This window comes from Chelonia mydas, chromosome 10, assembly GCF_015237465.2.
Source record: "Chelonia mydas isolate rCheMyd1 chromosome 10, rCheMyd1.pri.v2, whole genome shotgun sequence".
NCBI classification, from domain to species: domain Eukaryota; kingdom Metazoa; phylum Chordata; order Testudines; family Cheloniidae; genus Chelonia; species Chelonia mydas.
Window position 1 is genome coordinate 78,334,923 of NC_051250.2, and position 21,357 is coordinate 78,356,279.

The 21,357-nt window shown below is 42.8% G+C and overlaps 2 protein-coding genes and 4 non-coding genes across 11 annotated transcripts in view; 1 reads left to right on the forward strand and 5 right to left on the reverse strand.

Moving 5' to 3' along the window:
• Window positions 1-291: 291 nt before the first annotated feature.
• Window positions 292-7,841, reverse strand: RPL4 (ribosomal protein L4). The gene is made up of 10 exons (XM_007059493.4): window positions 7,666-7,841; window positions 5,926-6,097; window positions 4,724-4,830; window positions 4,071-4,209; window positions 3,337-3,461; window positions 2,718-2,847; window positions 1,604-1,760; window positions 1,297-1,380; window positions 517-637; window positions 292-412 (listed from the first exon to the last, which is right to left on the reverse strand). The coding sequence occupies exons 1-10, from the start codon at window positions 7,666-7,668 to the stop codon at window positions 371-373; spliced, it is 1,080 nt and encodes a 359-aa protein (XP_007059555.1). The 5' UTR covers window positions 7,669-7,841; the 3' UTR covers window positions 292-370.
• Window positions 2,571-2,641, reverse strand: LOC114019439. Its single transcript, XR_003564499.1, has one exon. It is a non-coding gene; the product is annotated as a small nucleolar RNA SNORD18 (small nucleolar RNA).
• LOC114019441 lies at window positions 4,276-4,375 on the reverse strand. The gene has a single exon (XR_003564501.1). It is a non-coding gene; the product is annotated as a small nucleolar RNA SNORD16 (small nucleolar RNA).
• Window positions 4,920-4,991, reverse strand: LOC114019440. The gene has a single exon (XR_003564500.1). It is a non-coding gene; the product is annotated as a small nucleolar RNA SNORD18 (small nucleolar RNA).
• On the reverse strand, window positions 6,171-6,270 carry LOC114019442. Its single transcript, XR_003564502.1, has one exon. It is a non-coding gene; the product is annotated as a small nucleolar RNA SNORD16 (small nucleolar RNA).
• A 184-nt stretch (window positions 7,842-8,025) lies between the features above and the next one.
• Window positions 8,026-21,357, forward strand: part of ZWILCH (zwilch kinetochore protein) — a 28,093-nt gene continuing 14,761 nt past the window's right edge. For 3 of the 6 annotated variants that reach the window (XR_006284238.1, XM_043523818.1, XM_037911241.2), the window contains exons 1-9: window positions 8,026-8,236; window positions 13,699-13,750; window positions 14,606-14,701; window positions 14,813-14,931; window positions 15,494-15,690; window positions 16,270-16,349; window positions 16,780-16,935; window positions 17,141-17,212; window positions 20,764-20,857. Coding sequence is in view for 5 of the 6 variants with exons in the window: in XM_043523818.1 (XP_043379753.1) it covers window positions 8,184-8,236; window positions 13,699-13,750; window positions 14,606-14,701; window positions 14,813-14,931; window positions 15,494-15,690; window positions 16,270-16,349; window positions 16,780-16,935; window positions 17,141-17,212; window positions 20,764-20,857 (919 nt within the window). In the remaining variant the exon portion in view is untranslated. Of the gene's footprint in view, window positions 8,369-13,698; window positions 13,751-14,605; window positions 14,702-14,812; window positions 14,932-15,493; window positions 15,691-16,269; window positions 16,350-16,779; window positions 16,936-17,140; window positions 17,213-20,763; window positions 20,858-21,357 lie in introns of all 6 variants that reach the window. The other 3 variants (XM_007059494.4, XM_043523819.1, XM_043523820.1) reach the window with 3 other exon arrangements.

The window sequence follows — 21,357 nt, forward strand, 5'->3', positions numbered from 1 at the left end:
GTTTCCCATTGGATCTAACACCAACTCCAGTAGTAATTCTGCGAGCCCTAGCCAGTGATCCCACAATAAGCCAGGTATCAAGTTCCCTTTTAATAAAGTTTAGCTACATTTAAGACTTTGTTTCTTCCAAAACACACCTTTCACTTGCACCCCCCCATTATGCTTTCTGATAGTTATTTTAGTGTCCACTGTTTATTCTAATTGCTCATCTATCGTTTAATTTACTTTCACTGCACCCTTCCTCCCTCCAAAGCACTTGCAGTAGTGGTCACAAATAACAAAGACACTCCACCAACTCAATAGAATATTTATTTGTTGTAAATCCACAGTACAGACTTTAGAACTTAAGTGGATAAGCCTGATGAGTGCATTATGCTGCAGCCTTTGACTTCTTCTCTTGTTTGTTTTTGTGCTGTAGAGGGGGAGGGAAAAAAAAAAAAAAAGATTAGTCTTCAGAAACATGCACAGAATATATAATAAATAACGCTTAGATTAGGCATCTAACTTGAGTCTCACATTTTGAGCGTGGCGCAGGATAGTATTGCGTCGCATTGTTTTGGCATATGGATTCAGTTTTATCATGACTCTCAAGTTCTTCAGAGGATTCTTCTTGAGAACTCTACGGTGAATCTTTTTACTGTAAAAACAATTCTCAATTAGTGTACTTCATGGAGATGCAAAACAGTTACTTAAGAGTTGGAATACATTTTACTAAACTCTTTTCTTCCAGAAAAGTGGACCTATCCTTAATTTTCAAAAGACCATGTCACTGCAGTGTCTGAAGGACACTGATAATATCTTTGGTCTTAAATCCAGACACCGTGTATATTTAGTTTGGTAAGGTAAAGTCAGAAAAACGGAAAAAGTGAAGGATTATACTACACGATGTATGGCACTCAGCTGGGAAGGGACTGTCCACATTAATATATTTCATTCAGCTTGGAGAAAATGAAATGGAAGCCTAGCCAGTTTCACTTTCTGGTTTTCATACATTAACACAATATTGTATTTTTCTGGTTGTAAAAACACTGGAGAAGGTGTAAATTCCTACCAAATAGTTGAAAAATATGGAAGTGTTTCTAAATATTCAATTTATAGCCAACTACTTGACCATGTACCCTGAATTAATCTACATAAAGCCAAGTTCTTCACATAAATAGATTTTTAAACCAAGAAACGGAAAGGATAAGAACATTCTGGTTTGCCATGTTGAGTGTCCTACACCCTCTCATCCCAAAAAGTTGAATAAGAGTTCAAATAAATCCTTGTACTTTGTAATCAGATAAAAATAATTACTTTGGTGCACGCAGGGCCTTCTGGATCTCCTGGCTTTTTAAGATTCTTCCAAGGTCTGTATTGGTCATCTTATGCATTGGTAGGCTACACAAAACACAAACATTTAGAATCAAAATTAGGTGGGGATACTTAATCTGTACTCAATTTTATGAAGAGCCAGCTATTTAGGAAACCTTACATCCTCAGTTAAGACTAATCTTACCACTAAACTAAAAGTTACAGAACTTTTGTGTTGACTAATATCATATCACTTGTCAGAACTGTCTTACCAAAATTTTTAGCCAAGTCAGTTTCTAGATATACATACTTATAGTCACTCTTTAGGGTAGCAGGTTTGCGCCAGGTACCATACAATTCATCCAACTTGCGGAAGGCACTTTCAGTCCAAATGCAGAAACGCCCAACATGGCCACCTGGAGCAAGTCTCAAAAGATTCAGCTTGTTTACATTGAGAAGAGTAATTCCTAAAATGAGACAAGATCACAGTATTTGTATTTCATTTGATACAACAGCAAAATCAGAGCAGTTCAGTCCACAAAAAGCAAGTATGGGTTTACTAGTTTTAAAGGCTTTATACTACAAAGATATACAGGCATCAATTTAATTTTACAAATGATATTTGAAAGGACAAAAAAATTGAGACTGTATCCGTATCAGCAAGTTATCTTTCTGCTCCATATGAACATTTTATCAAATAAATGAAACATTTTATCTAATCATGCCAACAATGCCCTTAAATGTACTAAACAGATTCTTTCAGAGGTACAGTAAAAGCTGCGTTATCCGGCACTTCACCAACCAGAAAGCTCTATTAACCAGCATTTCTGATATCGCCCAATACAAGTCTTCAATCTAGTAACCGGGACTAGTCCACTGCCTAGGAGGTTACGCAATTGCACATTGTGCACTCTACTTTTATGCAAAAGAGGCAGAAGACAAGCAAGCTGATATCAGGGATTTATTCAAAAAAGCAGCTTCCAGGGTGTGTCATAGGGTCATTACAGATTCAGCCCAATCTCCTACACCTTCTACATCTACAATAATAATTGATGTTGATAATGACGACCCTGAGGTACTGCAAGATCCTGAAGTGCTTTCTGAATCAAAGATTAAATTATATTCAGTATAGTTTTAGCGTTAAGTGTATTTTTAGTGATCTGGGTGTATGCCAAGCGCTGTCCATAGCGATAGGTATTGTCATAAGATAACCTACATGCCAGATAAAGCTTTTACAGATACGCATACATATACACACACACATTGAATTCAAAAGGGTAGTCAGAACTTCCACAAAATCATGCGTTTCAGAAACACGGACCAATGAAGTGGAATCTCATCATTCTAGGTACTCTCATCAAAACAGAAGATCAGAGCCTCCCGATAATAGACATACTGCCATTTGTTCAGTAATTCAAAGTTACCTGGGATATTTCTAAAAGCCTTGATGATGCCATTGTCCTCATTATAGATAATGCAGGGTCCCCTGCGCTGGATACGACGGCGATTCCTCATTTTACCCTTCCCAGCACGCATACGCTGAGAGGCATAAACCTATGCAGAAAGAAAACATCTAGAAATCCACACAGTACAATTCCCACTATTAAGAGGTAGCAAAATCAAGTAGTCAGATTTTCACCATCATCACTGTTCATCTGAAACACGGACCAGTGAAAAGTTCATCATTCTGGAGATAAATTAGGCTATTAAAATGCTTTTCTATGCAACACTGAAATGAAGAGTCTTAGAAGGAAGCGGGCAGTGATGTGAAGCAGCATAGTGAAAGAGAAATTTGCATTGTTCGGCTATAATTTGGTTTGAACCTACTAAAGTTTGTCAAGCATTTAATTCTTAGCAAAGTGAAGTCAAGATATGAGTAGAGCATATAAAAGCAAACATCAAAATTTATATTATTTACTAATTGAATTATAGCAAATGAAGACTCTTTAGACCAACATATTAATTTACTAAGCTGCAGTCTGGCATGAGCAATGTTTTAATGGGGATTTAAAGGTTTACTTGTACTGACAGTAATCAACTCACCTTTTTAATGTCATTCCATGCTTTAAGCTTTTTCAGAAGCAGAACAGCTTCCTTGGTTTTCTTGTAACCCTCAACTTTGTCCTCAACTACCAGAGGAAGTTCTGGGACCTCTTCAATGCGGTGGCCTGATTAAAGATTTTATGAGAATTTGATTATAAATTATCTATTCTTTTTTGCCCACACAAATCTGTATGTAATAATGAACATGTATAGCAAAAGCAGTAATGCTAAGTTCATCATAGGACCCCACTAGTGTCCCCTCAAATCACACCTATAGGGACTACTTCTAGGGCTGAGGTTAGTTCAACCCATCTTGCGCCTCTAATAAGAGTAACAATCATAGTGGTGATCTGGAATGTGACTCAAAACTGGTATTTCTGCAACTGGCTACCATAAACTACCAGGGCAAGACTCACATCAATGACAGGCTGTTTCCATTCTGTTTTGTATAACCTCAATGTACTGTTTTTTCAGCTTTACTCAACATATATGCTCCTTTTATTTGAAACACTTCACATGAAGTGGATACCATTAAACAAGTCGTACTGTAATACTGTACAACACTCAACTTCTTTGGAGTGAACTAAATTACCCCATGACCAAAAAAAGGGTTTCTCACTTTATCATACAGCCTATCTTATCCATTAGTTTATACCAATGGCAATAAATAACAAGTTGTTGGCACATTGTGCAGCAGTAAACAGCAAGCATTCTGGAATTTTCAACATACCCACCTTTAGACATGACCAGTGCTGGGAGAGCGGAAGCTGCCAAAGCAGAACAGATGGCATACCGTTTTTGAGTTGTATTTACTCTGCGGTGCCAACGTCGCCAAGTCTTGGTTGGGGCAAACATACGGCCTCCGCGACACATCTATGCATCCACAGTTAAGAATAAAACTTTTCAAGTGTTTTTACAGAACAAGACATTTTAAAGCCTTGCTCAGCATTAGCTGTTCGTCAACCATCTGTACCAGCTCATTGACGGCAGGCAACTGTCACTGAGTACAGAGTAAGACTCAAATTACAACATCATGGCAAGCTAAACAAACAGCAATGTGTATCTCAAAAATTAAAGTATCTTTCCTCATGGTAACAACGAGGAGTCCAGTGGCACCTTGAAGACTTAACAGATTCCTCACGGTTATCAATTAATTGTTTTGCACATTAAAATACACTTGAATCCACACAAGTGGATCTGTAGCCTTCATATTACTACAGACTTTTGAACTTTTTATGATGCAGTGCAATCTACAGTACATGTAGAAAGAGGAAGACCCTTCACATTTAGATAATCCTGGTAATTAAATCAGAAGATTTCTGCTTCCCCACTCAAAAAGTTCAATTTTACACCGACTCAATAGTCACAACCAAAATCAGAAGGATACATTTCCAAAAGCACCTTGGCCAGAGCGATGAGTTCCACCACCTCGCACTCGGGGAATACGAGCAACAGCTCTTCCAGTACCCCAAGATTCAGCACTGGTCTGATGTCCTGAAACAATAACATTTTTAAATCATCAATAAAAGTCCAGAGAAAGTGAAACAGTATTTTTTCTAAGTCACAAGAATAAAGACCTCAAGATCATCAGAACTTCCACTGATATCATATAGTTCAGAAACACGGACCAATGAAGTGGAATCTCATCATTTATTTCTATGTAGTGAATGAATGAAGACAGATTTCGAAGCTTGAACATCAATTTGCACAGAGACAACAACTGACACTATACTATTAAACTATCAAAATGTGAATGTAAATTACAAAATTCACTGAACTTTAAGATGGATATACCAAACATACATATTTTCACACCAAGTAGGTTTATGCCTGTTTAATACTTGGATGGAAAACTCTGAAGGAAAACTTGTAGCATCAACCCGCCCTGTATCAGGCCATGATCAAGTATGTTGTCTCTTAAATAGAATGTAAAACTGAGATGATGACCTAACCACCAATGGCAATCTGGTATTCTATGGCAGTGGTTCTCAACCTGGGGACATGTACCCATAGGGGATACATCAATTCATCTAGATCAAGGTTTCTCAACCTGAGCCCAGGGGAAGGAGGGGGTGGCGGCATGGGATGGATTTAAGGAGGGCTGCAAGTGCAGGGCTGGTGTTAGAGGGTGGCAAGCAGGGCAGTTGCCTGGAGCCCTATGCCACAGAGAGCCCCACAAAGTTAAGTTACATGCCTCAGTCCTAGGCGGTGGGGCTTGGGCTTTGGCTTCAGACTCCTGAAAGGGGTACAGAAGTCTGGAAAGCTTGAGAACCACTGTTTTATGGCACTTCTCATAACAGGGCTGTTAACTGATTTTGCCTAGCAAAAATTCCCCTGGTGGTTCTAACTGGCTAAGATACTTTCTGCAGTGTTTGTTCCTGGTTCCACACCAGAGGTAGCTGCAGCTCTAAGTCCTTCTGGTTGTACGGTACTATGTAAATTAAGTCCTGGTAGTTTTAGAGCTAAACTTAAAATTCAAATAATGTAAGTGGCATGTATACAGTAAGTTGACAAGTATGATATATTAATGTAATAAAACAACAATCCTGATCTAAATGAACCTATTCAAATTCTGTAGACAAATCATACCTGCAAGTTCACTGACAGCATAGGGTTGTCTATTGTTCTTGCGCAAATTGGTATGAACGAAGTTCACGATATCAGGGCGAATAGGAGCCTTAAATACAGCAGGCATGGTGACATTTTTGCCTGATACCTCCCCCTTTTCGGAGTACACAGATATTAATGGACGAGTACAAGCCTGAAAAAGACAAGAGTTTTCTTCAGCACCAATACGTTACATTCAAAAAGATTCAAAAAGGTGTTAAAAATATTGCTCAGAGTCAAATGTCTTCAGTTCAACAGCGCCAGCATGATGACAGCAGGCAACTGTCACTGAACACTGGATAAGACGCAAATTATATCATCATAGCAATCACTGTTTCCATTTATATTTATACCAAACACCTTCATAACACTCTAGGAGTAGTCACACACACACTTGGGAGATCAACACATTTCAGCTTCAGCAATTATGTAAATCTCGCTGTTTTACAAATACGATATCCATACTGAACTTTATTTACAGATACTTAATACAATCTATTAGTAATCTTTTAACTAAAACAAGTTCATTTATGAAATCTGTGCATTTTGGAGCTTTTTTGGTGCTGTAACTAGGAACTTAAAAGTTATTTCACTTACAAAATTATCTTGGAAACCTGAAAAACCAACCAGGCCCAGTATTGCTTCCCCTCCAGTGTCTAATAAGGACCTCAAATATATATGACCAATATTTTGGAAACAAACTCCCGGCCTCAACAAAATGGTGTGGATCGGCCATTAACGTTGTGAGTGAGGAAATATTTTTCATTCCAACCAACTTCTGTTGTGAAAAAAAGAACAAGGTTTCAAGCTACAGAGAGCTCTCCTTCAAGTCACTAACACTGTGTGGCAATACTAAAGGCTTCTCCTTCCCTCCTAAAGGGAAGGAGAAACCTTTAGTATTGCCACACAGTGTTAGTTTTGCTCATATGAGCATTTAGCTAACAACTATGATACATACTATATACTGCAAAAATTCCTAATAATTAAAGTGTCAATTACACTAATTTCCAACACTGACTGCTACATCATGACAGCAATTACGACCTCTCCATCAGCTAGATCTGTGGGCTAGGCTGGCAGCAGACATGGAACTACAGGCTGCTCAAGCCAGGTTCTTGCCTCATGCTACAACGTGGAAAGTTGTAACATGATTTCACCCCAAGCGTTTTTCAAACCCTGTATTTTTTCTGGGTGGAAGGGAAGAACTGGGACGGGGAGAGAGAACAGGGCCCCGCATAGTCCATTGTGAACAGTCCTATATCCAACCCTTCCATGCTTTAAGAAAGGAACAGGCAAGAAGCGGATTAAGCCGAAGCCAGGCTGGACCTGTCCACATCTGTAGCCCCCTTCCTTCTCCCAATACAAAGAGACTCTCAGGCGGGGCCCAGAGCTGAGCTACGGGGTCTCAGCCATGGCCCGTTCCGCAGGAGCCAAGCCCGTCTCTATTCCCGCATCGCACACCGGCCTGCTCCCCCAGATTACGTCTTCCCTCCCGCCCAGGCCTACTACGCTCCCCCACGCCGGCTCCACGCGGCAGGCCGAACGCTGACGACTCCCAAGATGGCGGCCGTCCGCCCCGCTGCCGGTGCCCTCTACCCGCAGGCGGCCCAGCTCTGCCCACCGATTCCTGTTCCCCGCTCCTTGGCTTCCTACTCGCCCCATTCCCCGGCACCCCCCGTCGACCTGCCACCCGACAGCCCAGGCCCACAGGCTGCGCCTCACCATGCTGGCAGAGGAGCCTCTGGCTCTCCCTCCTCACTCCGCCACGGCCCCAACCGGAAAAGGAAGGACCTGTTACTGCCGTCTCCTTATAAGTAACCCTCCACCGCACCCTTCCCTAACCCATCCCTCCCACACTTGCCAGGGACCGGCACGAAAGCGGGTCTTCTAATCTCCCGTCCACCGTCCGATTGAGGTTGTGGAGATATTCTCATACCACAGCCTCCCAGGCTTCCCATCCCTCCCGAGCCTGGGGACTATTTTTTGGCGGATGGATTCCGAGGCGGGGCTGACAAAAATTATAATATGAAGGGAAGGGCTTTTTAAAAATAAAATAATGATGATAAACGCGACAAAAATAACGTACAACGAATTGCTAGAGCTCAACAAATTAAAATAGTGTTTTCTGACCCCGGGCTGTGCTGGGTGTAGTCCCGGCTGCAGGGGCCGTGACCTCAGAGGGGCGGGAAGGCGCGGAGTTCGCTTCGCTTTCCCTGACTGGAAGGCCGGCAGGGCGGGGAATGGGCTCCCACCGGCACCAGGCGGCCCTGCGGCTGTACGACTGTCTGCTGCAGTGAGTGTCCCCGGGGGCTGGCCCAGTCCAGGCCTCCCCGAAGGGGTCTGGCAGCTGCCTGGCTCCGGGCCGCTCACTGAGGGGCTGGGAGACGGTCCGGGGGGGGCCGCAGCGGGAAAAGAAGACGGGCTCGTGAGGAAAAGACCACCGGGCCTTCCGTTGCGGGTGGTGGGGGGGCAGTCGGTGACAGGCCCATGGGGCTCCCGCCTGATGCGCGGGGTGGCTGCCGGCGGGGCCGCGAGGACACCCCCGGGGTTGGCCCCACCGGAGCCCTTGCAGCCCCGATCCAGGGGGCGGCAGCTTTGAGCGTTAGCTGCAGCTGGCCCTGCCTGGGCTGGGACCTCTTATTGCCACTGCTTGGGTGGAGCGGGTCATCGCCCTCGGAGCAATTGCCTTCGCAGACGGTTACATATGATAAATGGGGAGGGGTGCGGGGCTCTCGGGCTGTGCTTTGGCCCCTGCCCTGAGTCATTTCCAGCGCACGGGAAGTAGGCTGGTTCCGCCAGAGGTTGAGGATTTTGCGATCCAAAGTCGATCATAGAATCATAGAATCTCAGGGTTGGAAGGGACCTCAGGAGGTCATCTAGTCCAACCCCCTGCTCAAAGCAGGACCGATCCCCTATTAAATCATCCCAGCCAGGGCTTTGTCAAGCCTGACCTTAAAAACCTCTAAGGAAGGAGATTCCACCACCTCCCTAGGTAACCCATTCCAGTGCTTCAGCACCCTCCTAGTGAAAAACGTTTTTCCTAATATCCAACCGAAACCTCCCCCACTGCAACTTGAGACCATTGCTTATTGTTCTGTCATCTGCTACCACTGAGAACAGTCTAGAGCCATCCTCTTTGGAACCCCCTTTCAGGTAGTTGAAAGCAGCTATCAAATCCCCCCTCATTCTTCTCTTCCGCAGACTAAACATCCCCAGTTCCCTCAGCCTCTCCTCATAAGTCATGTGTTGCAGTCCCCTAATCATTTTTGTTGCCCTCCGCTGGACTCTTTCCAATTTTTCCACATCCTTCTTGTAGTGTGGGGCCCAAAACTGGACACAGTACTCCAGATGAGGCCTCACCAGTGTCGAATAGAGGGGAACGATCACGTCCCTCAATCTGCTGGCAATCCCCTCCTTCCGGACTGTAAGTGCTTCAGAGCAGGATTTGCCTCTGTTTCTGTGTCTTAGGCCTGCTCTACACTTAAAAATCAGACTGACCTCACTAGGTCGCTGAGGGAGTATGAAAAATTTCACGCCTTCAGTGCCATATTTAAAATTATTACAGCTAATGTTAAAATTATATAATATACAGGTTGAGAAAAGAGTGTTTGTACATCTGGGTATAGTGTTTAGATTATCCACAAATTCAAGGTTTGTTTTTAAAGTCATAAGATACATATAGTGCATAATCAGCAATAACCCAAATTTAGGTGAATGAATTTAAGAATACAGTTTAGATATTTAGCATCCAAGTATTCGGGTACGTTACTCATGAAAAAAGTTATACAGAGACTTGGTGGTGGAAAGCAAAATATATCAATGAGTGAAGATTGTCCCTCAGTAATTGAGAATTTAGGAGAGGTTGTCCGTTTAGAAAAAAACAGTCCATCAGGAAAGTATTTCAGTTACTTTCCTGATAGCTCAGTGGTTTGAGCATTGGCCTGCTAAACCCAGGGTTGTGAGTTCAATCCTTGAGGGGTCCATTTAGGGATCTGGGGCAAAAATTGGGGATTGGTCCTGCTTTGAGCAGGGGGTTGGACTAGATGACCTCCTGAGGTCCCTTCCAACCCTGATATTCTATGATTCTATGACTGCGCTTCTCATCGGCACTCCAGCTTATCCCTCTTGGTATTGCTGAGGTCCAGTGATGTGTTCTATGTAGATGTCCCTGACCACCTGATGGCGTCCGACGCCATGAGTTGTTGCATCAGCTGAGCGTAGTGTTGACCAACTTCACATTCTCTCAGCATTCCCTCATTACCGGGGTCCCATGTGCCCAGGGCTCCGACGATCAGCACGTGAGTTTGAACCTTGTAGCCCCTAGTTCTCAGGGTGTCTATTACATCGACCTAACACCCAGTATAGATGTGGCTTGGCTGACGAAAGGAGTCTTCCATGGACCTTGCTACTGCTTCTTGGAGAGGTGGATTAACTATATCAATGAAAAAGCTCTTTCCGTTGAAGTAGGAAGTGTCTACGCTATGGCAGTACAGTGGCACTGCTGTAGCAGCTATAGGGTTATCAACCCTCCTGGTTTGGCCGGGAGTCTCCCAGAATCAGGCTCGATCTCCCGGAGACTACTGAAGCCAATCTGGGAGATTTTAGGCCACTAAAAGTCTGGCGATGCAGTGGGACTAAAGCAGGCTCCCTCTTGCCTTGGCTCTGTGCTGTCCCTGGAAGTGGCAACATGGCCCGCAGCAGCTCCTAAGAGGAGGCATGGCAAGAGGGGGGTGTCTCTGCGCACTGCCCCTGCCCGGAGCGCCAACTCCTCAGCTCCTGTTGGCCAGGAACAGGGAACCGCAGCCAATGGGAGCTGCAGGGGCAGTGCCACCTGAGGTAAGTGCTGCCCGGCCAGAGCCTGCACCCCACCCCACTGCCCCAGTCCCCTCCGGTATCCGAACTCCCTCCCAGAGCCAGCACCTCAACCTCTTTCCCTAGCCCTGAGCCCTCTCCTGCACTCAAACTCCCACCTGGAGTCTGCACCTTGAACCCCCTGCCACACCCCAACACCCTGCCCCAGCCCTGAGTCCTCTCCCACACCCAAATTCCCTCCCAGAACCTGAACCCCCTGCCCTAGACCTGACCCCCCTCCGGCACCCAAACTCCTTCCCAGAGCCTGCACCTGAACCCCCTCCTGCACCCCTGTCCCAGGCCCCTTCTGCACCCAGATACCCTCCCAGATCCTGCACCCCCTCCTGCACCCCAATCCCCTGCCCCAGCCCTGAGCCCCCTTCCGCACCAAACTCCTTCCCAGAGCCTGCACCTGAGTCCCCACCTGCACCCCAACCCTCTGCCCCAGGCTCAGCCCAGAGCCCCCTCCCATGCTCCGAGCCCTTTGGCCCCAGCCCAGAGCCCATACCCCAGCCTGCACCCCTGCCCCAGCCTGGTGAAAGTGAGTGAGGGTGGGGGAGAATGAGCGAGGGATGGGGGCTGGAGTGAATGGCGGGGCCTCAGAGAAGGGGCAGGGGTGTGGCCTTGGGGCAGGGGGCGGGGCAAGGGTGTTTGGGTTTGTGCAATTAGACAGTTGGCAACCCTAAGCAGCTGTAGTGTACGCACAATGTTCTACATTGCTTAACAGGCTGTCAACTCTAGCCACATAATTGTAATAGGAGATGAATACAGTTATTAAGAAGTTGGTATCATCTATACTGGGCAAAGTATTATGGCTGATTGATTAATTTAGTAAAATGAGAGAGTAATGGCAGGTGAAGCTAGCTGCAAAAAAGTGAGTGGCTCTTGGGTAGAAGAAACTGCAGTCAGTCTTGGTCTTGCCTTGGTTTAGTGCAAACTTGGGTTTCGATTCTAGAAAGGGATCCGTGTGATCCCTACATGGAGTTCCACATAGGCACACTGGTCTGTTCATGTCTTTCCCTTTGAGGACTGGGGCCTTAATATAATGTCAGAAATAGCACCTTAAATTCTAGTGTATTCAAAGTGTTATACCTGAAACTTGTTACTGCTTTCTAGGAAAAAAAGGAGTTTTTCTTGATGGCATTGCAGAGAATATTGAGCGAGAACTGGGAAAAGGAAGAGAAGTGAAACTAAGGCCTTGTCAACACTAGAAAGTTATACTGTTTTATATACAATACTATATGCTCCCCCCGCCAGCCTCCACAATGTGGATGCAGTAAAAAGGTGTTTTATATTTGTTTTGTTATTCCCATAAACTATACCTGTATAAAGCACCTTTATACACTGGTATAAAGGTATAATTTAACTGTGTTCATGCTAGAGATTGCACTAATATAACTGGATTGGTTAAAAAAAAATTCACAAGCCTAACTGAAATAGTAATACTGGTTCCAAAAACTGTGTGTAGACCAGGCTTAATGCATTTTTAAAAAGAGTAGTTTACTTTAAGAAATGCCAGAAAATTGAGTCTTAAAACGTATCTAAAACTTAGAACACTGGAAAAATACCGAGGCTTTGTTTAGATTAGAGTTTTTGGTGCTGTTGTAACCTGAGTTAACTGCTAAAGTACATATGTAGCCTAGGCGAACCATGACCTGGAATAAACATTTGTGTCTTGGATTAAACATTTTTGGAGTGTCTATGTTAGTATGTACATTCATCTTGGTTAACTCAAGTTATATGGCAGTCATTTAACTTGAGTTATAACAGGCCTGATAATTCATGTCTAGATGAGGGTTGATAGATTGTGTGAAGCTCTCCATTATATTTTAGGGTCTCTGTCCTGTCCAGCTCTGACAGTATGTAAGTTCTCCAAAGGAAATCTATATGCTGTAAGAAGTGGTATTGGTGTTGCTTTCGGTGCTCTGATAGCGCAGTAATAGATATGGCAAAAAAGCCTGAACTGAATGGTTGCTATTTTTCTCCTCTATAATCACTGAACTTTTGCCGCAGTGTTTTAGATGAGATGTGAAAACAAATAGCTTGATCAGTTTTGGTCATTAAAAGATCTCCTGGTTGCTTGTCAGAGTTACGGGTATTAACCAGTAAGAGTAATAATATACTGAAATTGGAATATTCCTATTTTTCTTCACTTCCACTTCTCAAACTAAATTTTTGCTGCTGCCTTTCAGTGGTAGATTAGTGATCCATATTCATGCTGCCTGTAAACTGCATTTGGATGCCTCATAGTGAAAGGAGTTAACAGTACATTGTCAGCAAAAAATTACTCTCCATCTGAATACTTTTTACCCATTGTTGTTTCCAGTAACACCTCAGATTAATATAACTGAAAGAGACTGAAAAATAAGACTTTCTCTACATTTGGAATGTGTTTACTCTGCTCACATGGCACAATTTTGTGTTAAAATCACTAACTATGCTGGAGAAATAGTAAAGTAAGTTTTCCCTTCTATCTGTGAGTGTCTCTCACGGCAACAGGGGAGAGAAACACATCTTTAAAAAAACAAGAATTAGGAAGATACAGACCTGATCTTGCAAACTGAGGTGGGTCAATGCAGAGCTCCATTAAATTCAGTGGGGTCTGCTCTCATGGAGGAACTTGCGGGATCAGGGCCTATGATTGTAGAACCACAGAGACTGTTAAGGAGACTCCGGCAGCTGTTGAACTTGAAACTTTTTATTTTTCTAAAGTTTTTAAATTGACTAGATTTGAAATAAATAATTCATGTAGTGTAAATGTAGTTTTATTTGAAGTCAGTAGTGTGCCATAGAGTAAACTAAGCTCTGAGGCTCATTTGCTTTCTAGTTTTTAGAGACAAATGTATCATTTGGGGAGGGGGGGAAAGAAAAAATAAACTAAGTGAATATTTTCTTTCATTTCAGAGTATATAATGAAGGAATCAAAGGTATCCCCAAAGACCCATTTCCCTTTGAGGTAAATACATTTTTTCTTTTTTTAAAAAAAAATAAGCTTAGAAGTGGTTTGAAAAATTTCTAAAGATATGTCAGAGACCATTATTTATTTTTAAATTTATAACAAATGGGTGTGTAGAAGAGAAGCATCTAATCTTGGGATCTTGGCAAATTTGGCATAATTTTAAAAATGAGTAACATTTAAAAACAGCTTTCTCAAAGCTAGAAAATAAATAGCTGAATAGAAATGACAAATCAAACAGTACCCTTAGTGCACTCCTTTTCTTTTCGTATTCAAAAGCCTGAGTAAAGAGCTGTGCTTTGCTGCATGCCTGGAAAGCAACAGATTTGGGCTATTTGGGATCAGCTCAGGGACTGAATTCCAAACTTTAGAACCACTCATGGAGAAACTGTCATGAGAAACTCCCCCTCTCTTTTATACCAAGGGGATTACAGCTTGAGTACCTCCACTGACTGCAGCTGCAACAGCATGGCATGGGAAGATGGCAATCTCTTAGGTCTTAAGATATTCGGGGTTTAATAGGTCATTTTAAACCATACATTTCCCCTGGAAACCAATAGGCAGCCAGTACAGATTTGGGAGCTGCGGTTCATGATATGATGTTATTAAGTGGCTTGCAACATTCTGCATCATCTTAAATTTCTCAGTTGATAATGTTTAGCTCCATGTAGAGTACATTGCAGGTGTCTTGTCTTGAAGTGAGAAAGGCATGGATTATTAATGAATGGTTGAAATTATAGTAGAAAATAGTTTGTTGTGTAATTAGTTGTTTTTGAAATCTTTATCACAAAAATGACTTCTAAACACAACGTGTAAATGCAATACATTAAAAAAAATGTTCTTTTCTTTTGGCAGGCTGATGTCCAAGTACATTTGGTTGATGAGGGTTGCGGAAGTCCCTTAGAAAGTTTTTGGAATGGAAACAGTATGATATTCATTATGCAGAAAGTGGTAAGTGGGTTTTTTTTGTTTTTGTTTTAAAACTAGAGCTTTACGTTTACATCCCTGGAAACTTCCAAATATATTCCAATTTTCAGATTTACATGTGCATTTCTTTTAAAGGGACATGTTGAATTCACTGGCCAAATGGAAGAATCACAAATAGATGATGCCACTTATATTTCAGAGTTTGCACCACAGAAGGGTTCTGGACCAGTTGCTCTGTCTGTTACAAGAGCAAAGTAAGTTTCCATAGTTTTATCTTTTTGTTTAAAAGCAGTTTTATACCTTATTCAACACAAAAGTAAATTCTGTGCAGCAATGTAACTAGCATACTAGCTGTTGTGTATAGCTAAACTAAACAGGCAGCAGGGGATGGATCACTTCATGATTACCTGTTCTGTTCCTTCCCTCTGAAACACCTGGCGCTGGCCACTGTCAGAAGACATGGTACTGGGCTAGATGGGCCTTTGGTCTGACCCAGTATGGCTGTTTTTATGTTCTAGCTAATCATAGGAATTTGCAAAGCTGTATATTAATGGGGAGATGACTGTATTTCATCATGGAAAGGGAGCTCATACCTACTAGAAATATTAATAACTGAAGGAGTAATAAACCTGATATAGCAAAGGCACTTGTGAGCAGTCCATTTAACTTAAATTGGACTGCTCATGTGTGTAAGTGTGCAGGACTGAGACGTAAATGACTTTACTGTTAATACACTAGATTTTGAAGTAGAGTTAACAGAAAGGGGTTAGCTAACATCATGTTAAATTCTGTTAATGATTGTTCTTTTATTACCAGGCAACTGATTTCACTCTATACAATGGCACAAAATCCAAACATGACCCATTTGAAGATAAACAAACCGGTTGTGCTTCCTCCCCTGTGGGTAAGATGTGACAGCTCTGACCCTGAGCATACCTGTTGGCTAGGAGCTGAGCCTCTCAAAAATGGGAACAAAATCACAGGGATCAGTTTTCATACGGTTACATGTAATGGTAAGTTCCTCTTGGCTATAACGTTACACAGTCAGCCGTTCCCCAAAGTTGAAAGAGGGGAGGACAAGAAATAAATGAGAGTTAATACAGTAACAAGCAATATTCCCATGATGGGTGTCCACTTGTGCTCTATAATCTAAATTTTCATTTTAAAATAATTGTCTCTAGCCCAAGTGGTATCAAAAATAACCTTCAAAGTGTGAACGGAATGCAATCAATGCAGTGGTATTGTGTCAGACTGTCTGCAGAGCTGTACCAACAACTTTTAGGGAAGTGAGAATTTCTCCCATTCATTTCACTTATATATAGTAACTGAACCCTACTGAACATTTAAAAATGCCATTAATTTGCACTGCTAATTGTACAAAAGCAATAGAGGGATGATTGTATTTTGAAGAATAGCTTTACGGTGAATGGCATCTTATTCTGGTGTCACAAGTGAGCAGAATTTGCATTGTGAGTGGACCTTGGGAGAATACCGCCACTTATTTTTTCCATTTTGATCACTTAATAATTACATCTGAGTGCTAAATTCAATTTGTGGTTAGCATTTTCTGAAAGTCCCTCTTCCTTTCCCAGGTCCTACAGCTGATATAACCTGTTTTGCAAGTCTAGAAGACCTCAAAAAGGCACACAAAATCAGACATCGCTCATCTATTGTAGGTTTTTCATGCTTTCCCATGCTTTGAATATTGTAAATTTAATTATTTTAGTTGTAAGATTCTTTGTATATTTGTTGATTTGTGGGACTTTTTGGTTAGCTTTATGGGTGGTGTTTATATCTTGATTTGTGTGTGGATCTGTAGCACTGTGAGCTCCTGCTAATCTGGGAAGCAAGGGACCACACATGGTACCTAACTTTTGGATGTGCGACATTGCAGTATGTTTCTCTGACACTAGCCAAGTTTTATTTTTAAAGTTCTCTTAAAAATGTTTGATTGATGGAACACCTGCCCAGTACTATGTTGATCTGGCATTTTAGGGCTCTTTTGCAGGCTTCAGGAAGTATCACATAACATTCTTTTGAAAATAATCCTTAGAATGGTAGATCTCAGTTTTAAATGTCTATTTAAAATATATTCATTCTAGGTGGCAACCAAAGGCTTTGCTCAATATGAGCTTGTTCGATCCACTACATTGGAGGATACAGTGATTGAATCAGAGAGTAATATATATACTGATATTACATGGAGTATTGTGGATAAGATTTTACAGACACCTCCACTCACTGCAGCAGCAACATTGGTAGGAGAAAGCCTCTGTCACTGTTTATACCAAGTATTGTAGATCACAGAAAATATGCTAATTTTTGCTGGTTACATTATTGTTGCAGTAGCAATATAGTGTGTTGATAACATTCATAATAAATAGTTCATCAGTTTCGTTAATAAGGTTTTAGCAAATTTGTATTCCAAACTCAAAATCTGATGTGTATTTTTGGAATTTTCAGAACATTAGACTGGAATCTGGGGACCCCAGGAGTCCTGTGTTCCAGTTACATAGAGAACTGCAGTTTCTGATTGTAAGTATAAATGTGAAATTCCCAATTCATATCAGTTTGGTTGTCAACATACAAGGAATGGTATTTTTTACGTTTTTCGTGTTCACAGAATCATAGAAGATTAGGGTTGGAAGGGACCTCAGGAGGTCATCTAGTCAAATACCCTGCTCAAAGCAGGACCAATCCCCAACTAAATCATCCGAGCCAGGGCTTTGTCAAGCTGGGTCTTAAAAACCTCTAAGGATGGAGATTCCACCACCTCCCTAGGTACCCATTCCAGTGCTTCACCACCCTCCTAGTGAAATAGTTTTTTCTAATATCCAATCTAGACCTCCCGCATTGCAACTTGAGACCATTACTCCTTGTTCTGTCATCTGCCACCACTGAGAACAGTCGAGCTCCATCCTCTTTAGAACCCCCCTTTAGGTAGTTGAAGGCTGCTGTCAAATCCCCCCTCACTTTTCTCTTCTGCAGACTAAATAAGCCCAGTTCCCTCAGCCTCTCCATGTAAACCATGTGCCCCAGCCACCTAATCATTTTCGTTGCCCTCCACTGGACTCTCTCCAATGTGTCCACATCCTTTCTGTAGTGGGGGGCACAAAACTGGACACAATACTCCAGATGTGGCCTCACCAATGCGGAACAGAGGGGAATAATCACTTCCCTCGATCTGCTGGCAGTGCTCCTACTAATGCAGCCCAATATGCCATTAGCCTTCTTTGCAACAAGAGTGCACTGTTGACTCATATCAAGCTTCTTGTCCACTGTAATTCCCAGGTTCTTTTCTGCAGAACTGTCGCTTAGCCAGTTGGCCCCCAGCCTGTAGCGGTGCATGGGATTCTTCCATCCTAAGTGCAGGACTTTGCACTTGTCCTTGTTGAACCTTCTCAGATTTCTTTTGGCCCAATCCTCCAATTTGTCTAGATCACTCTGGCCCCTATCCCTACCCTCCAGTGTATCTACCTCTCCCCCCAGCTTAGTGTCATTCACGAACTTGCTGAGGGTGCAATCCACCCCATCATCCAGATCATTAATAAAGATGTTGAACAAAACTGGCCCCAAGACTGACCCCTGGGGCACTCTGCTTGATACTGGCTGCCAACTAGACATAGAGCCATTGGTCACTACCCATTGAGCCCAACGATCTAGCCAGCTTTCCATCCACCTTATAGTCCATTCATCCAATCATACTTCTTTAACTTGCTGACAAGAATACTGTGGGAGACTGTATCAAAAGCTTTGCTAAAGTGAAGGTATGTCATGTCCACCGCTTTCCCCATATCCTCTGAGCCCGTTATCTCATCATAGAAAGCAATCAGGTTGATCAGGCATGACTTGCCCTTGGTGAATCCATGTTGACTGTTCCTGATCACCTTCCTCTCCTCCAAGTGCTTCAAAATGGATTCCTTGAGGACCTGCTCCATGATTTTTCCACGGCCTGAGGTGAGGCTGACCAGTCTGTAGTTCCCCGGATTCTCCTCCTTCCCTTTTTTTAAAGATGGGGACTATATTTGCCTTTTTCCAATTGTCCGGGACCTCCCCCGATCGCCGTGGGTTTTCAGAGATAATGGCCAATGGCTCTGCAATCATATCAGCCAACTCCCTCAGCACCCTCAGATCCATTGCATCTGGCCCCATGGACTTGTGCATGTCCGACTTCTCTAAATAGTCCTTAACCTGTTCTTTCACCACTTGGGGCTGCTTACCTCCTCCCCATACTGTGCTGCCAAGTGCAGCAGTCTGGGAGCTGACCTTGTCTGTGAAGACCAAGGCAAAAAAAGCATTGAGTACTTCAGCTTTTTCCACATTTTCTGTCACTAGGTTGCCTCCCCCATTCCGTAAGGGTCCCACACTTTCCCTGATCATCTTCTTGTTGCTAACATACCTGTAGAAACTCTTCTTGTTACCCTTCACATCCCTTGCTAGCTGCAACTCCAACTGTGCTTTGGCCTTCCTGATTACACCCCTACATGCTTGAGCAATATTTTTATACTCCTTCCTAGTCATCTGTCCAAGTTTCCACTTCCTGCAAACTTCCTTTTTGTGTTTAATCTCACCGAAGATTTCTCTGTTAAGTCAAGCTGGTCGCCTGCCATATTGTCTATTCTTTCTGCACATCGGAATGGTTTGTTCCTGCGCTCTCAATAAGGCTTCTTTAAAATACAGCCAGCTCTCCTGGACTCCTTTCCCCCACAATCAGCCTCCCAGGGGATCCTGCCCATCAGTTTCCTGAGGGAGTCAACATCTGTTTTTCTGAAGTCCAGGGTCTGTATTCTGCTGCTATCCTTTCTTCCTTTTGTCAGGATCCTGAACATGACCATCTCCTGGTCACTGCTCCCCAGGTTGCCACCCACTTCTTCTATTCCTACCAATTCTTCCCTATTTGTGAGCAGCAGGTCAAGAGGAACATGGCTCCTGGTTGGTTCCTCCAGCACTTGCACCAGGAAGTTGTCCCCAATACTCTCCAAAAACTGCCTGGATTGTCTGTGCACTGCTGTATTGCTCTCCCAGCAGATGTCACGGTGGTTGATGTCCCTCATGAGAACTGGGGCCTGCGATCTGGAAACTTCTGTTAGTTGTCCGAAGAAAGCCTTGTCTACCTCCTCTTCCTGGTCTGGTGGTCTATAGCAGATGCCCACCACGACATCGCCCTTGTTGCTCTCACCTCTAAACTTAACCCAGAGGCTCTCAACAGGCTTTTCTCCAGTTTCATACTGGAGCTCTGAGTAATCATACTACTTTCTTACATACAATGGAAGTCCTCCACCTTTTGTCCACCGCCTGTCCTTTATACCTTTAAACAGTATATTTTTATGTCCTTTATACAGTTTATACCCATCCATGACAGTGCTCCAGTCTTGTGATTTACCCCACCGAGTCTCTCTTATTCCAGTCACATCATAGTTCCTTGACTGTGCCAGGACTTCCAATTCTTCCTGCTTGTTTCCCAGGCTTCTTGCGTTTGTGTACAGGCACCTAAGATAACTAGCTGATTGCCCTGCTTTCTCAGTGTGAATCAGGAGGGCTCCCCTGTTGCACCCTCTTTCCCACTTACCTTGGCGCTTAGGTCTCCATCCCTTGGCAAAGCTAGTTTAAAGCCCTCCTCACTAGGTTAGCAAGCCTGCCAAGATGCTCTTCCCTCTCTTCGTTAGGTGGATCCCATCTCTTCCAAGCAATCCTTCCTGGAACAACGTTCCAGGGTCAAAGAATCCAAAGATCTATCTCTGACACCACCTGCGCAACCAAGCATTTACCTCCACAATTGGATGGTGTTCTTATTTAGAATCTCTGTAGTTGTTTAAAAGGTTCTTTGAAATTACATGAATATATTAAATGCAAAATAATTTTTAATGCAGTGTTAAGGTTGAGAAATAAAGAACACACAAATCAGAACATTCCAAACGTTTCTAACACAATATTAGCTTGGCAGTATTGCATACCATATACATTTCTTGGTGGAATTTTCATATGGTGGGTAATTTTTCTTTGCAAGTTTAATACACTTTTATATTCTCTGTTATGTGCAGAACCTCAAACAAAATAAGTGTCTCTGGATTTTTTTGTGCTCTTAGGTTTTGGCTGAAGGCTTGAAGACTGGTGTGACTGAATGGCCTGAGCCTTTGGTAGCTGAATCAGCGGTTGAGCTCGTCCAGGAACTTCTGAATGGTATTTTTGTTTAATAATTTGAGATGCTATGATTGGGTGAAATTGTGTGGAGAAGGGCAAATCCTGTAATCAAAATTTATGTTAAGAAAAAAATTGCAAGGGACTTAAAATTTCACAAGAATGAAATGAAAATGCCACATAAGATTATGATAGTATTGGAACTGCAAATGGTAATTTATAAAGGTACTGTAGTCCACCAAAAGTGTTCAAGAAACAGGTTACTTTGTATACCTCTAACTCTCCTGGTGAAATCATGAGAGTCCTGTGCAATGGGTAAACCTTAGTGTTTTTCCCATGTTGTGGAGAATAGGAAGAAAAAAATGAAATGAGACAAATAAAAATCTCTTGTACAACAGTTTACAGACTGAGACAGGAAAGACACATGTAAACATAGTGGCCAAGATTTCAGTGACTAGTGATTTCAGTACACCAATCTTTGTGTGCCCAACTTGTGTTATCCAAAATTATCCTGAATTTCAGAAAGTGCCAAATGCCCACTC